General features: G+C 44.8%; 1 protein-coding gene across 2 annotated transcripts; it reads right to left on the bottom strand.

Moving 5' to 3' along the window:
* Positions 1–315: 315 nt before the first annotated feature.
* On the bottom strand, positions 316–12,440 carry LOC148047076 (galectin-6-like). Of its 2 annotated transcripts, none has more exons than XM_087707758.1 (9): positions 12,357–12,440; positions 11,392–11,593; positions 10,374–10,505; positions 7,642–7,730; positions 7,108–7,306; positions 6,407–6,541; positions 3,516–3,604; positions 1,232–1,391; positions 316–686 (listed from the first exon to the last, which is right to left on the bottom strand). In XM_087707758.1, the coding sequence occupies exons 1-9, from the start codon at positions 12,398–12,400 to the stop codon at positions 540–542; spliced, it is 1,197 nt and encodes a 398-aa protein (XP_087563884.1). In that variant the 5' UTR covers positions 12,401–12,440; the 3' UTR covers positions 316–539. The 2 variants fall into 2 exon arrangements, with proteins under 2 accessions (XP_087563884.1, XP_087563886.1); XM_087707760.1 differs by having other exon boundaries at positions 549–686; positions 3,509–3,604.
* Between the last annotated feature and the right edge of the window lie 3,975 nt (positions 12,441–16,415).

Consider the following 16,415-nt stretch of genomic DNA (forward strand, 5'->3'; position numbering starts at 1 on the left):
GGCAGGACCTTTTGTGGATAGAAATGAAGCCCTAAAGAAGCCATGGGGGGACCCCCTCCTTCTCTGCCATTTGGTGTCTTTGCTGGGACCCCCATGCAATCTGAAGCATCTCTGGGGCAGGAAAGGGGTTCGAGATAGTTCTAAATGGGGGCACCCTGCCTGTGCAAGCGATGCCTTTCACTCACAGCCAGAACCTCCCTCCTCTGCCTTGTTTCTACCATCACCTGGCGTTCATCTGTTTATATGTGCAAAAGTAAAAGTGTTTGCTATCATCCACAAATCAAATTCAGAAGACAGAAAAGTAAGCCTGTTGCATTACTTGATCAAGATGCTTTATTGAAAAATGCTGCTTAATATTCTTCACTACACTTGAATTTCTGATTGATTGATTGTTTGATTGATTGACTGATTGACTGAATGAATGACTGGAGCTTGTAGACCACTTGACATCAGCAAGATTCTAAGTATATTGGCAGACTGAGAGAGAAAGAAGGGGATGGGTCTGTGATGTTACTGATCTGTTCCCCCTGCCCAATTGTTTAGTACTTGATGTAGGACAGAGTCACATCTCCATTGATCTCTAGAGTGTCAATGTCTTCTATAGGGAAATAATGATGGGTATAGTTGAAGAAGGGTTGACCATTGGCATAAACCTTGAACTTCTGGTTGTCACAGTGGATCAAGAGCTGGGAAGAGAGGAAGGATGTTAGTGTGGAAAATCAGTACATCTGGATTACCTTTTGTCCTCTGGTAAGGGGTCTGCAGTCCACACCATTCACAACTTGCATCAAACCCAAAAAGTACCACCAATACATAAGATATGGAGCTTCATTGTCACAACTGCCACATCATTTTCTCCTCCCCCCACCAAAGCCTCAAGGACAATAAAAGGACAATTTTCCAGGAGAGAGGTAAAAATGGGATTCTGAATGACCCAAAGATCCTTTTTCAGAAGGCAGATGGATTCTCTTCTCCTGTGCTAACTGGGAATTATGGGAGATGAAGCCTTACACCTCTGGAAGGCATCAGCTGGACCTTTTCTACACCCTCATTGCCTCCCTACTTTCTCATTGGCCAACCAGCCAAACTCTTTGCTGGAACCCAGGGATGTCTACATGAGACAGTTAAAACATGAGGGGCAGATATCATTTGTATCACTATGACTGACATATTAACTTTTTTGATTGCCTCCCTGCTGATGTCCCACCTTGCTTAATCAAAGCCAACTGACCTCAAAGTTCTTCCCAGGTTGGAAAGGGTTAAAGGACAAGGCCCTTTCCTCGGCTCCCCACCTGCCATAGAGAAAACTGTTGCGGATCACGAATCTTTGTCCCAGGCGTGGAGAAATCTGGAGAGCAATATCTTGGCCAGCCACCAAATCGATTCGAAAGCTTGGAAAGAGAGAACAAAACAGGTGTCTCAGATGAACCTTGGAATAAATAAATAAATTTTCTTGAGCATCCAGGAGGGGGAAAACGGCTTCCCCCAAGCTCTGGAGGCCCTCCAGAGGCCAGAAATGGGCTTGTTTCTGGAATTCTGGAACTTCTGGTAGGCCCATTTTTAGGTTTAGGTTTAGGTTTATTAGATTTATATGCCGCCCTTCTCCCAAGGACTCAGGGCGGCGTACAACACCAAAAGAAACACATAATACAAAAGTTAAAAAAAATTAAATAGAATATCCCAAACCCAATTAAAATTGACAATGACATTTTTTTAAAAAAAAATTAAAATTAACAGTGATCAATAATTTATTTTGTTTTCTTCAGGCCAGGCTGGCTTGCTGGAAAAGCCAACTTTTTAGGGCGTGTCGGAAGGACCAGAGGTCAGGGATTATACGAAGCTCCAGGGGCAGCTCATTCCAGAGGGAAGGCGCTCCCACAGAGAAGGCTCTCCCCCTGGGGGTCGCTAGCCAACACTGTCTGGCCGACGGCACCCTGAGGAGGCCAACTCTGTGGGATCGCACTGGACGATGGGAGGCTACCGGTGGCAGTAGGTCGTCTCGCAGGTACCCTGGGCCTAAGCCATGGAGCGCTTTAAAGGTCATAATTAGTACCTTGAATCGCACCCGGAAAACAACCGGCAACAAGTGCAGGCTGCTTAAAAGGGGTGTAACATGGGAGCACCTAGGTCCCCCATGATAACCCGTGCAGCCGCATTCTGGACCAGTTGAAGCTTCCGGGTGCTCTTCAAGGGCAGCCCCATGTAGAGAGCGTTACAGTAGTCCAGGCGAGAAAAGACGAGGGCATGAGTGACTGTGCACAGAGCATCCCAATCCAGGAAGGGGCGCAACTGATGTACCAGGTAACCTGGTAAAAGGCCCCCCTGGTCAGGGCCGTCAGGTGTTCTTCTAAACTAAGCCGCGTATCCAGGAGGACGCCCAGATTGCGGCCCTCTCTGAGGGGGCTAAAATTTCTCCCCCTTTCATCAAAGATGGAACAAGATGCACAAATTGGGATGACGGAAACCACAGCCACTCCGTCTTGGAGGGATTGAGCTTGAGCCTGTTCCTCCCCATCCAGATCCGCACAGCCTCCAGGCATCAGGACATCACGTCGAGGGCATCGTTTGGGTGGTTTGGGGTAGAGATGAAAAGTTGGGTATCATTAGCATATTGATGATACCGTACCCCCAAACCACGAATGATCTCACCCAGTGGTTTCATATATATGTTGAACAGGAGGGGAGAGAGAACCAACCCCTAGGGCACCCCACAAGTGACACGCCTCAGGGTCGATCCCTGCCCTCCAGTCAACACAAACTGCGACTGATCTGACAGGTAGGAGGAGAACCACCATAAAACGGTGCCCCCCACTCCCAACCCCTCGAGTCGTCACAGTAGGATACCATGGTCGATGGTATCGAAAGCTGCTGAGTGGTCTAATACGACCAGGACAGAGGAGCAGCCCCTGTCCCGGGCCCGCCAGAGATCATCGAAGCAACTGAAGGCAGGACAAGAAGCAATGGGTGGAAACTAATCAAGGAGAGAAGCAACCTCGAACTAAGGAGGAATTTCTTAACCGTGAGGACAATTAACTAGTGAGGCAACTTGCCTTCAGAAGTTTGAATGCTCCAATACTGGAAGTTTTAAGAAGACATTGGACAACAATTCCTCTTAAATGTATAGGGTTTAACACCTGGTTTGGTGCTTGCGTGCTTCACAGTTTTAACAAAACGTACCTTCAACGTTGCTTCTGGGGAGTAACACAGCTTCCCCTTCCCCTTTCCCTCTGGGCTTTCCTTGTGAATGTGCACAAAAGATGGGAAAGTCATATAAAGGAGATAAACTATGAAAGGCCCTAAGACTGGCATTTTGCTGTGCCAAAGATAAACTGGAGCCCTGGTGTTTAACTTGTGAGCTGGGGGAACGTTTGGCTGAAATATGTGATGCCTGGGAGGCATTGGCAGGTTGGGACCTCTGGCCTGGACTGTAGAAAGGCAGAGATGCCCAATGGTTACAATTCCATTCCTCTGCCTGAATCTAGTAATGCATGAAAAAAAAAAAACAGACCCAAGACCTTTTAGCGTTCTTCGGAATAGATCCTCGCACTGTGATGTTCCTGTTCGCTCCCAAACCTCCAGAAATGTCTCCTGTGTAGGGCACCAGCTGAAATAAAGAATCCAGGTTACACTCAATGCCCCACCCTCTCAAGAGGCTGCTAGCTCACCAGACCCGGAAGTAAGCCAGCCCCACCCCTGGCCCTGTATACCCATCCTGTCCGGCCGGTATTTTGTCCTTTCTGTCTCCCCATTGCTCAGAAAAGCAACTTCAGAAAGGTCCTTTACTAGCAGGCAGGTTTTAGGATGCCTGCTGCCACCAAAGGACCCTCCCGGAGTTGCTTTTCTGAGCAACGGGGAGACAGAAGGGACAAAATACCGTCCATTTTCCCCGTGCTCAGAAAAGCAACTTTGAGAAGGTCCTTTGGTGGTGGCATGCATCCTAGAACCTGCCTGCTAGCAAAGGACCTTCTCGAAGTTGCTTTTCTGAGCACGGGGAAAACGGATGGTATTTTGTCCCTTCTGTCTCCCCATTGCTTAGAAAAGCAACTTTGGGAAGGTCCTTTACTAGCAGGCAGGTTCTAGGATGCCTGCTGCCACCAAAGGACCCTCCCGGAGTTGCTTTTCTGAGCAACGGGGAGACAGAAGGGACAAAATACCGTCCATTTTCCCCGTGCTCAGAAAAGCAACTTTGAGAAGGTCCTTTGGTGGTGGCATGCATCCTAGAACCTGCCTGCTAGCAAAGGACCTTCTCGAAGTTGCTTTTCTGAGCACGGGGAAAACGGATGGTATTTTGTCCCTTCTGTCTCCCCATTGCTTAGAAAAGCAACTTTGGGAAGGTCCTTTGCTAGCAGGCAGGTTCTAGGATGCCTGCCACCACCAAAGGACCTTCCCGGAGTTGCTTTTCTGAGAATATAGCCCCCGCCGCTTCTGGATATCTATTGCAGTCGCGAGGAGCTGAGGAGAGCACGGAGAAGAGCGTGAAGGTTCTTTGCACTCTGGGAAGCTGTGAAAGCAGCAGGGAAAGGCATGCGGCTTGGTTTAGACTCCCTGGATGTCACAGCAGCAGCCTCAAGCACACCGATCTCAGCATTTTTCGCATCAGGGCATGCTGCAAGAGGGAGTGAGTGAAGACCTTTTCCGGATTTCTGGTTGTGGAAGTGCGGGCCTGTCACCCCTGTTCAGTAAAGCAAGTCCGTGGAAATCCTCTGCGCCAGCTGGAAAAGGTCATCATTCACTCCCTCTTGCAGCATGCCCCAATGTGAAAAATGCCGAGATTGGCGCACTTGGAGCTGCTGCTGCGACGTCCAGGGAGGCTAAACCAAGCCACTCGCCTCTCCCAGCTGCTTTTGTGACTTCCCAAAGCACTGAGAACCTTCTCTGCACTCTCCTCGGCTCCTCGCAACTGCAATAGACATCCAGAAAAGGCTTTGGGGGCTAATGGGGCTTGGGTTTCCAGGCTGTCGCTTTTTCTCCGCTGGTCCAGAGCCCATCCGGGAAGACAAGGAATGCGAGGGAGATCCCTTCCCCCACAGATGGGCTCTGGACCAGCGGAGCCTCCTCCTATTTTTTAACCAGGCGGCTATCAGAGAGAAAAGGGCAGTGCGTGCCCATGTGCTTGTGCAGCAGCTGAAGTTCGCCTGGTTAAAGATCTCCTAGTTAAAAAGTTTGCAGGTCTAAAAAGAAGATAACTGCCTGGTTAAAAAGAAGGATGAGACTCTGCTGGTCTGGAACCCATCCGCAGGGGGAGGGATCCCCCTCGTGTTACTCGTCTTCCTGGATGGGTTGGTAAGGGGATAGAAATGGTTTTTCTCCAGTCTCAGGTTTCAGCTTCCTGGCTTCAGTATCTCTTTCCAGCTTCTTTTGTTGAGCCTGCAATTAAGGTTCTTTTTTATGTCTTAGGAAAGATCACCTGGTTAAAAATAAGAAAGAGACTCCGCTGGTCCGGAGCCCATCTGCGGGTTGGGAGGGAGGGAGAGAGAGAGAGAGAGAGACAGACAGACAGACACACACACACACACACACACACACACACAGAGTGAGTGATTACATGAGTGAGTGAGTGAGTGAGTGAGAGACAGACAGACAGACACACACACACAGAGACATATACACACAGAGTGACAGAGAGAGAGGAAGGGAGGGGAAAGAGATAGATAGATAGATAGATAGATAGATAGATAGATAGATAGATAGATAGATAGATAGATAGATAGATAGATAGATGATAGATAGATAGATAGATAGATAGATAGATAGATAGATAGATAGATAGGGAAAGAGACAGCGAGAGGCACACACAGAGTGCGGGAGAGACAGACAGACACACACACACAGAGTGACAGATGGGGGAGGGAGGAGAGAGAGACAGCGAGATACAGAGAGACAGAGAGACAGACACAGAGAGAGAATGACAAAGATAGAGACAGAAGGAGGGGGAGAGAGACAGATCCACACAGAGGGAGACAGACAGACAGACAGACAGACAGACACAGAGAGAGAGACAGAAAGAGAAAGAGAGAAAGAGAAAGAAAAAAGAAAAAAAGAAAAAAGAAAAAAGAAAAAAAGAAAAAAAGAAAAAAAGAAAAAAAGAAAAAAGAAAAAAAGAAAAAAAGAAAAAAAGAAAAGAAAGTGGGAGAGAGAGAGATAAATGAAAGAAAGAAAGAAAGAAAAAAGAAAAGAAAGAAAGAAAGAACTTATGACCACAATTGAGCCCAAAATTTTGGTTGCTAAGCAAGAGTGTTGTTAAGTGAGTTTCATCACATTTTCCAAGTTGACCATGCCCACCTTGTCACATGACCGCCGAGCCAGCCCCCACAAAACAGACCACACCTACAGAATAGGTTCTAAAAACTTTTGAAACCCACCACTCATCAGGAGGTACCAACTTGTCAATATTGATAATGCTTACCATGTTCTCCTTCGTTGATCTTTCTGTCACTTTCAGAGATTGTAGCTCCATGTCTCCCTTAATATTAATAACCTGCACATTTTGTGGTGGGATTCTGTGCATGTAGATGCAGAAGGGCTTCTTGTTCACCAGGATCTGTGAGAGCAAAAAGCCGAAGGGATCAAATCTCAATTGGGATGATACAATTTCTTTGCAGGATTTTTTTTTAATTCTTGCCATTAATACATCCCACACCAAAGCTGAGCAGATGGTCCAGAAAGGCGTCCAAAAAGTAAACATGTGTTCATGTCAAAAAGGGGGATGCCTTTATTTTGATACTCATTTTCCTCTTGGACCATAATGTTTTCTTTTCAAGAGCAGGGAGATGTCCTCATTTAGCGACTGTATGCATTTCGACAATATTAAAATAGTAGGTTTACAACCAATCCTGGCATTTAAAAGTTTCACAGGACTGTAAAGCAAAGAAAAGCTGAAGTCCAATCATAAACATAGGACTCATAAACCTCAACACTTAATGACTAAATCATTAGTCCCGATTGTTGCTAAATGAGGACAACTTGTGCATCACTTAAAATAATATATGTAAGAAGTTAGGAAAGTCAGTGTTAAAATGGTTCATTCCAGACAAACAGTGAATTCTTGGGGCAGAGGGAATGAGGGGCCACTTGAAGTCCCAAAGTAGCTTCTGTTCTTGTACCAACCTTGTATTTGGCCTCATTGACAATGAAGATGACCTCAAAATCCTCACCATTTTTGAAGGGGATCTCATGATGCTCTTCATGTCCCCACCTGCCAACCTGAAATGTGTTGAGCACAATTTTCTGCCAATTAAAGTAAACCTTGAACTGGAAGGCAATGTTGGCCCCATCATGTTGGCCACAGGCAAAGTTCACCTCAAATCTGGAAGAGACAGAGAGAAAAACAAGTGGAAAAATTAATTGGTAGGTGCAGGACGCTCAGAATAGAGTTCTGCCTCCTCCCTTTCCTTTGCCCTAAAGCTAGAATACATATGATGCTCTTTGTTGGTTTAGCCGAAGAATCAGGTTCCAAGCCCTCATGACTTAGTTGGAGGTTTAAGAAGCAGGATGTAGAACTATGCAAACAATTAAGAAGGGCTTTAATCTTGTCAGACAATTTGAGCTGTATAATTTACCTTTAGAACATAATGATCTTATCTCTATTATTTTGAGACAGGTAGATTTTGCCCTTCCTATGAGACTGCAAACGAATGTTACCTTTTTGGATGTCTGAGTACTGCACCTTGCACGTATACAGACATCCCAGGTCGGAGACCACCAGAGACAGGTTGATTATAAGGAAGTGCCTGGAAGACAGGAAATGATGAACTAAACCAATGACCTTACAGCAAAACACAACTTGGACTTTTCATCTGTCCAACCACAATCTGTGCCTTGTACCAGCTTTTCCATGTGGTTTCCAAGTCAAACAAGACCTCCTGAGGGGGGCTCTGATAAGAATTAATCCTCCAACATGGCAGGGAAAGGAAGGCACAGAGGAAGCACCAGAAGTGCAGCCATGGAGAGGTTCTGCTTTAGCTCTTTCAGTTGCTCAGTGGATTGAGCAAGACTGGCTGGATGCCCAATCGCTCACTGCACTGGAGGAACCTCTAAAGAAAGAAGAAACATTATAAGTGCCAACTGAGTCAGGCTGGTGGGACCAAGAGGGTGCTTGTCTTTTCCTCTGCACTTCTGGAGCATCTGTGGGCAGATGGGATGGCCCCAGTAGATGCAAGCATTTTGCAACTTTTTAAATTTTCAACACATACCTACCCATGCACTAGGTATAGAGGGCAACACAATCACACCAAGACATAATCGCCAGTACCTGAATGCATTTGGGAGAATGCCAGTTATGTCCATGCCCCTGAATTTGTTTGGCAGATACACCAACGTTTCCTTGAAAAAATGCAAGCAATCAAGCCCATGGCCCCATTCCTTGCTCTTCCTGAGGAATCCATAGTTGAAATGTTAAACCAGCCTCTGTGGAGCCATCAGGGAAGATGGACATTCAACTATCTCCTTCTGGTCTTTACTTCTCAAGGGTGAGTGCGGAAGAATCCAGTAATGCTTCAGATGTTTTTTTTTTTTTTATCAAGTGCCATCTGTCTCAACAGCAATAGCAGTAATAGCAATAGCAGTAGACTTATATACCGCTTCATAGGCTTTTCAGGCCTCTCTAAGCGGTTTACAGAGAGTCAGCATATTGCCCCCAACAATCTGGGTCCTCATTTTACCCACCTCGGAAGGATGGAAGGCTGAGTCAACCCTGAGCCGGTGAGATTTGAACCGCTGACCTGCTGATCTAGCAGTAGCCTGCAGTGCTGCATTTAACCACTGCGCCACCTTGGCTCTTGACAGCCCATTCAGATGTGAGTTGGAAGAGACCTTGGAGGTCTTCTAATCCAACTCCCCCCACCCTTAGACAGGAAACCCTATACCACTTCAGACAAATGGTTATCCAACATCTTATTAAAAACTTCCAGTGTTGGAGCATTCAATTGAATACCAAGTATTATGAAGGGATTGAAGAGTTGAAGAGTTTGGGGAACTCTAGTTAAGGAGATGGATTTAAACAGTGGTGGGATTCAGCCAGTTTGGATCAGTTCAGGTGAACTGGTAGCTCCGATGATCAACTGGGAGAAAACTGGTTCACTCCGATGATCAGTTGGGCCTGCCTGCCTATGCTTTACTTAACTATATCCTCTCAGCTGACTCATGCAGTAGAGCAGATTGCCCTACCTCAGCTGTGTTACTCCCCAGAAGCAACATGGAAGGTATGTTTTATTAAAACTGTGAAGCACACAATCACCGAACTGGTTGTTAAACTACTTCCTGCAACTGTTCTTCATATGTTTCGGCCTCCAGTTCTCTAATCATCTTTATTGCTCTTCTCTGCACTCTTTCTAGAGTCTCAACATCTTTTTTACATCATGGCAACAAAACTGGATGCAGTATTCCAAGTGTGGTCTTATGAAGGCCTTATAAAGTGGTATTATCACTTCATATGATCTTGATTCTATCCCTCTGTTTATGCAGTCTAGAACTGTGTTGGCTTCTTTGGCAGCTGCTGCACACTGCTGGCTCGTATTTAAATGGTTGTCCACTAGGACTCCAAGATCTCTCTCACAGTTACTACTATTGAGAAAGATACCACATATAATATACCTGTGACAGAACTCTGACAGAAGTGACAGAACTGGGTGCAGGATCAAAGAAGGCTCAGACTATATTCCCCATGGAGCCACTCTCTCTTTCTGCATCCAGGTTTGTGATGTGCCTGAAGCCTACATCAGGACAACCAACAGAACTCCACTCTTAAGACACAATTGGGAATTATCACCTTTGTTGTGAAAAAACGTAGAAAGGTAATTTACACCAATGCAAAAATTCCACCACGGCCTTGGCCCAACTTTTTATCTAGGGGTTTCACAGAAGGTTACCATTCCATGTCTCAGAGTCTGGCTTTTCAGTGGAGAAAGCACATGTGACAGACTTGTAATCTTCTGATTGAAGAGGCAGGTTGCCTTGTTCAGGCACAATTCCTGGTTCTGTGTGTTTGTTAACAAAAATGTACAGGTCTCTGCTAGGCTGTTCAGGGAGTTGAGGCCACATATCTTAAAACTGCCAGGTTGAGAAATTCTGATTTGTGGAATCTACAAGGGGGAAAGTAGGATGTCGGCCTGGGGTAAATTTACTCCCTGTTAATTTGCTGGTCTTAGTGTTCATCCTAGGATGGTTATTTTTGCTAGAATGCAGAGTTGTAAGCCGTATCAATTGAGGATCTGGGAGGGGGAGGCCATTGTTAGGGGTCAAGAAAGATGTGCAAGAAGAGCAATTAGAGGTGAGAATGAGAGAATGGCAGTTTGGGGATTGAACAAATCCAGAATCAATTCCCAAAGAGAGATCAAGGATCAGGAGGTGCCGATTTGTCAATACTGATCACTTACCATGTTCTGCACTGTTGGTTCTGTCACATTCAGAGAGTTCAGCTCCAGATCTCCCCTCACATGGATGGCCTTCACGCTTTGTGGTGGAATTTTATGCTTGTAGGTACAAAAGGGCTTCTTGTTCACCAGGATCTGTCAGAGAGCAAACCCGAAGGGATCAAGTCTCAATTGGGACCATACATTTTTTTGCAGGAAAAACCTGTTTATTTTTGCCAGGAAAACAACCCACCACAAAGCAGTGATCAAAATGTGTATATGAACAGAGGGAGAAGTCTTTATTTCAACAATACCTAATTTTCCCGCCTGGACCAAAATGTTTTCCCTTCAATTATAGGTTCTCCTCATTTAGTGACTGTTTTCAATTAGGGCAGTGATGAAATAATAACTTTGCAACAAATTTGTCAGAGTTTGTTGCAGAAATAAAAACCAGAAGCACACACACATAACTTATTCAGCAGGATTCATTAACTTCTCTTTATATATAATATAACACATGAGACATATATACAATACCAAGAGTAGTTCTTCAGTTTAGCAGACCAGTTTAGTTCTCAGCACAGACTTGCAGGTTAGTACAAAACAGTTTGACTAAGCCATGCCCAGGTCTCAGCTCCCAAACAGCCCTCATTGGCTGACTTAGTTGCTATGCCTATACATTGGCTGACCTTGTTACCATGTCTCTGCTGCTCATGAATTCTCTGACAAAATCCTGTCATTTCTAACCTTTATAGGACAGCAAAGCAAAGCAAAGAAAAAACTGAAGCGCAATCATAAACACAGGCACGTTTTCACTTAACGACTTCGTCACTTAATGAGTAGGTTGCTGGTGCCAATGTTTGCTAAATGAGGATTACCTGTACATCACTTAAACCCATGTGGAAGATATGAAATTGGGAAAATTGGTATTAAATACCTTTATGGTTCATTCCAGAGAAATGGTGAATTTGGGGGGGGGGGGCAGGGGCGGGGAAGGAATGAATATGCACCTGTTCCAAAGAAGCCTGTCACATGTACCAACCTGGTATCCAGCCTCAGTGACATTGAAGATGAGCTCAAAATGCTCGCCCTTTTGGAAGGGCATCTGATGACCCTCTTCACGTCCCCACCTGCCAGACCGAAACGTGTTAAGTGCAACTTTATTCACATTAAAACGAGGGTTGAAATGGAGGGGAATGTTGACCCCATTATGCTGGCCACATGCAAAATCCACATTGAAGGAACTGGAAGAGAGAGAGGAAAAAAGAAGAGGAAAATTAAATGAAAGGTGCAGAATTCTGAGCACCATTCTGCTCCTCCCATTTTTTTCTTTGCCTTGAAGCTAGAATCTGTAGGTTCCTGTGTTTTTGGATTGAAGAGAAGAATCAAGTTCCTAGCCCTCATAGCTTAGTTGGAGTTACAAGAAGCAGGTTGTGGATCTATTTGAAGAACCTAGGATACTTGAGAGACCGCCTTCTGCCAATTACCTCCCTACGACCTATAAGATCTCATAGATTAGGCCTCCTCCGTATTCCATCGGCCAGCCAGTGTCGGCTGGCAACCACAAGGAGGAGGGCCTTCTCAGCAGTGGCCCCGACCCTTTGGAACGAGCTCCCCGTAGAGATCCGTACTCTCTCCACCGTCCAGGCCTTCCGCATAGCCTTGAAGAACTGGCTCGCCCGTCAGGCCTGGGGATAAGGACTGTTACCCCGCCCGAATGTAGTATGCATGTTGTTTGCTATTTTATTATGTGTTGTAATCTCAATGTCGTATTCCCCCCTCCCTTGGTTTTCTGTGAGCCGCCCTGAGTCCCCTCAGGGAAAAGGGCGGCCTACAAATACAAATAAAACCATAAAACCATAAAACCATAAACCTAGAAAAGATTTAATCTTGGCATAGAATTTGAATTATATAAACCACCATTAACAACGTAATTGTCTTATTATTACTATTATTTTGAATAAGGTAGTATTGTGTCCTCTCTGTGAGCCTGCAAAGGAACTTTACCTCTTGCAGTCTTTGGGCACTGTGCCTTGTACATATACAAACATCCCAGGACGGAGTCCACCGGGGACAGGATGGTGGTAAGGGAGAGTCTGGAAGACAGAAAATGATGAACCAAACCAGTGACTTTACAAACACAATGTTGACTTTCAAACAGGACAACCACAACCTGTGCCTTACATCAGCCTTTCCATTTGCCCTCTGTGTCAGACCAAGTAGGACATCTTATAAGCATCCATTGGATGGCAGCAACTCTAACTCCAAGCCACATTTTGCATTTGTATGGATGGTATGAGTAGTTAAAAAGTGTGGCTGGTGGGTGGGGAATCTTTGCCTACATAGACAGATTACTATCCTTTCATTGACTTCCCCCACAAATGTGTCCCATGGAGAGAGGGACTGCCATGAAGCAAGAAAAGAGGAAGTCAGCTCTGCAAAGTAGTCCATACAAGAATCACTCCCCAAAGTATTATCTTTTGTTTGTTTGTTTGTAAAATGTATTGGCTGCCCATCTTACTTAGGGTAACTTTGGGTGGCCTATAATCATAAAAGGTAAAAACTGTATAGGTTAAAAGGCATAAATAGGTTAATACCAAAAGCCAAACACTATGGCCCAATTAAAAATGGGAAGTGTAGGAGCAAGAGGGGGGAATCTGTTGTTAATTTATCAACCACCTCTATTGTGAAGCTCCCCCATTGGAGCTCCAAGCTAATTGGCAGAGCCAGGGTTTAGACTCCTTTAGAAGATCAGGGGGGTTGGAGCTGACCTTACTCCAGGGGACAGGATTTTCCAGAGGGCAGGTGCAATGGCCAAGAAGGTCCTTCTCCTGGACCCCACCAGCAAATTACTTGAACCAATGGGGCTTGCAGCATGCCTCCACTGCCAGCATAGATGGGGCTGGTCAATTGCAGTGAGATGAGACAGTTTCTCAAGTAGCCTGGACATGTTCCATTAAGGGCTTTATAGGTGATTATCGACACTTTGAATTGCACCCGGAAGCAAATCAGCAGCCAGTGTAACTTGCAGAATAGTAGTTTTACATGGGTCATTCTTTGGGCCCCAAGAACTGCCTGTGCCACCACACTCTGGACCAGCTGTAGCCTCTGAATGCTCTTTGAAAGTAGTTTTAACTTTATCCCAAGGTTACATGAAAGTACATCCCTTCCCCCCCCTTGCATTTGCAGTCCAACAAAACTAGGGGGGTGGGTCCCTAATGATAAATCTGCCACCAGTGCCAGATTTTCCTATAGGCTAACTAGGCTTCAGCCTAGGGCCTCAAGATCAAGAGAGGCCTACATTCAAATTGTTAGCAAAATTAAAATTACCCTATTCTAAAAACAGTGAACACTAAAACACTGAACGGAAAATAAGGTGAAATTCTACGCATATGACTAAAAAACAAACATAAAAATGTATGGGTTAAGATCGTTCCAGCGCCGCAGCAGTTGGGGAGCCCGCCCACGTTCCCGGCACTGGCGGTCGGGCGAGAGGTGCGGCCGCTCCCAGTAGCCACTCCGTCGACATGGAGACCACCAGCGGCCAGGCAGGTGAGAACGAGGGGGCCGAGCCGGGCAGCTGAGCACAGCAGGGGAGGCGGCTGGCCTCGCTGCCTTTGCCGCAGAGCAGAGCTGCCCTCCGTCAGGAGGCCAGCTATATATATTGATATATATTGATATATATCACAGTAATGATGTATTTTATTGTCTCTCATGTAATTTACAAACTTAAAAATGGGAGGTGAAAGGGCCTCATAAGTGAAATAGCCTAGGGCCTCTTTTCATCTAAATCCGGCCCTGTCTGCCACTCCCCAATGCTTCTCCAGGCTCACTTGCCTCTTATTTGAGTGTTGCTTAATCTATGACTCTTCCTCCTGTCTCCTAAGGTCATGCACACATACCATTATGAAGAGCTATACTAAGGCAATGGTCAGATAAGAGGGCCTGAACCCAATCCAAGAAAGTCTATGTGAAAAGCATCTCAGAAAAGCCACATCTAGTCCATCAAAAATAAAGGAAGAAAGGAAGAAGCAGATTCAGAGAAATATTTAGGCTTCATTATTTTATAAAAGAAGATAAAGTTAATATAAATTAATACAATAAATGTGAATAAGAGGAGAAAGTAATCATAGAAAAAGCTAAAAGTAACAGAAAAGGGGAAAAAAACATAAAATAGAAAGGAAAGGAGAAAAAAAGGTATAGCTTCCATATTTTTTGACAGCAATTAAAAAAAACTATTATAAATGTACCTCTTACTTTATGATTGCAACATTAGTCTCTTCTTGCTATAATTTACCCAACCACCAAAATCATAAATCATATTTTTTCCCTCTTTCATGCAAAAAATCCTTAGAGAGAGATTTGCAAAGACACGGTTACTGGAGCAGTTACAATAAAATTAGTCCTGACTTACTGTATAGAACATTGGTTTCTAAGATCTGGTCTATCTTGTGGGGCTGATGTGTTGACATCATTCTTGGATTCCATCCATATCTTCCTACCAACTCTGGGGCAAACCAAGGGAATTTTGTCTGATTCAAAGTCAATGTTCTCACCGCTTGCATTTTCTGTGAATTTTTCCAAGAAATAACCATGCAAACGGCACTGAAACAAAGAGATGTCTAGCAAACATCTGAGACCTGCTCGGTTGGTCTGATCAACAGGAAATTAGCATCACAAATATTTCAGTTGGGGCATCGGAACCAGGCCTGGGGTAAATTTGTTTCCTGTTCAATTGCTGGTCCTATTGTCACCGTAGGATGGCTATTTTTGCTAGCATGCAGAGTTGTAAGCCATGACAATTGTGGACCCAGAGAGGCAGTCATTCTTAGGGGTCAAGAACAATTAAAGGAAAGAGCAATTAGAGGGGAGAAAGAAATAGAGGTAGTTTGAGGATTGAGCAAATCCAGAATCAATTCCCAAAGAGAGATCAAGGATCAGGAAGTGCCGATTTGTCAGTACTGGTCACTTGCCATGTTCATTGTTGGTTCTCTCACTTTCAGAGAGTTCAGCTCCATATCTCCCTTCACGTAGATGGCCTTCACGCTTTGTGGTGGGATTCTATGCTTGTAGGTACAGAAGGGCGTCTTGTTCACCAGGATCTGTCAGAGAGCAAATCCGAAGGGATCAAGTCTCAATTGGGATCATACATTTTGTTTGCAGGAAAAACATGCCTATTTTTGCCAGGAAAAAAACCCCACCCAAAGCTGAGCAGAGGTCAAAATGTTTACATGTACAAAGGGAAAAGCCTTTATTTCAATAATGCTCAATTTTCCCCCTAGACCAAAATATATTTTCTTCACTTATATGTTGTCTTCATTTAGTGACTGTATTCAATTAAGACAGTGATGAAAAAGTAACTTTGCAACAAATCCTGGTATTGACAACCATTATAGGACAGTAAAGCAGCGAAAAACTGAAGTTTGATCGTAAGCACAGTCATGTTTTCACATAACGACATCATCAATTAATGAGTAAGTTCCTGGTCCCAGTGGGTGCTAAACAAGGATGACTTGTACATTCCGTAAAAGTATCTGGAAGATATGAACTTAGGAAAGCTGCCATTAAATACATTCATGCTTCATTCCAGGGGAATGAAGATGCACCTGCAGTCCCAAAGAAGCCTCTGTCACATGTACCAACCAACCTGGTATCCAGCCTCAGTGACATTGAAGATGAGCTCAAACGGCTTGCTCTTTTGGAAGGGCATCTGATGACCCTCTTGGTGTCCCCACCTGCCAGACTGAAACGTGTTAAGCACAACTTTCTTCTCATTAAAACGAGGGTTGAAATGGAGGGGAATGTCGACCCCGTTATGCTGGCCACATGCAAAATCCACATTGAAGTTCACCCAGGAACTGGAAGAGAGAGAGGAAAAAAGAAGAGGAAAATTAAATGAAAGGTGCAGCAGTCTCAGAGTAAAAGTCTGCTCCTGCATTTTTGCTTGAAGAGAAGAATCAAGTTCCTAGCCCTCATTGCTTAGTTCAAGTTGCAAGAAGCAGGGTGTGGAACTATCTGAAGAACCTAGAAAAGCTTTTATCTTGGCATAGACTTTTAATTCTATAA

The sequence above is a fragment of the Thamnophis sirtalis genome, unplaced genomic scaffold (genome assembly GCF_051295495.1).
Source record: "Thamnophis sirtalis isolate CommonGarterSnake01/CBP01778 unplaced genomic scaffold, rThaSir2_p1.2 scaffold_3, whole genome shotgun sequence".
NCBI classification, from domain to species: Eukaryota; Metazoa; Chordata; class Lepidosauria; order Squamata; family Natricidae; genus Thamnophis; species Thamnophis sirtalis.

Excerpts from the sequence above, each read along its gene's own strand:
- LOC148047076 (XM_087707758.1), bottom strand. The coding sequence starts at position 12,400 with ATGTTTGTATATGTACAAGGCACAGTGCCCAAAGACTGCAAGAG. Across the intron at positions 7,731-10,373 it reads AACCAACAGTGCAGAACATG|GCACTTCCTTATAATCAACC; the intron begins GTAAGTGATCAG and ends CCTGTCTTCCAG. Across the intron at positions 687-1,231 it reads AACCTGGGAAGAACTTTGAG|CTCTTGATCCACTGTGACAA; the intron begins GTCAGTTGGCTT and ends CTCTCTTCCCAG.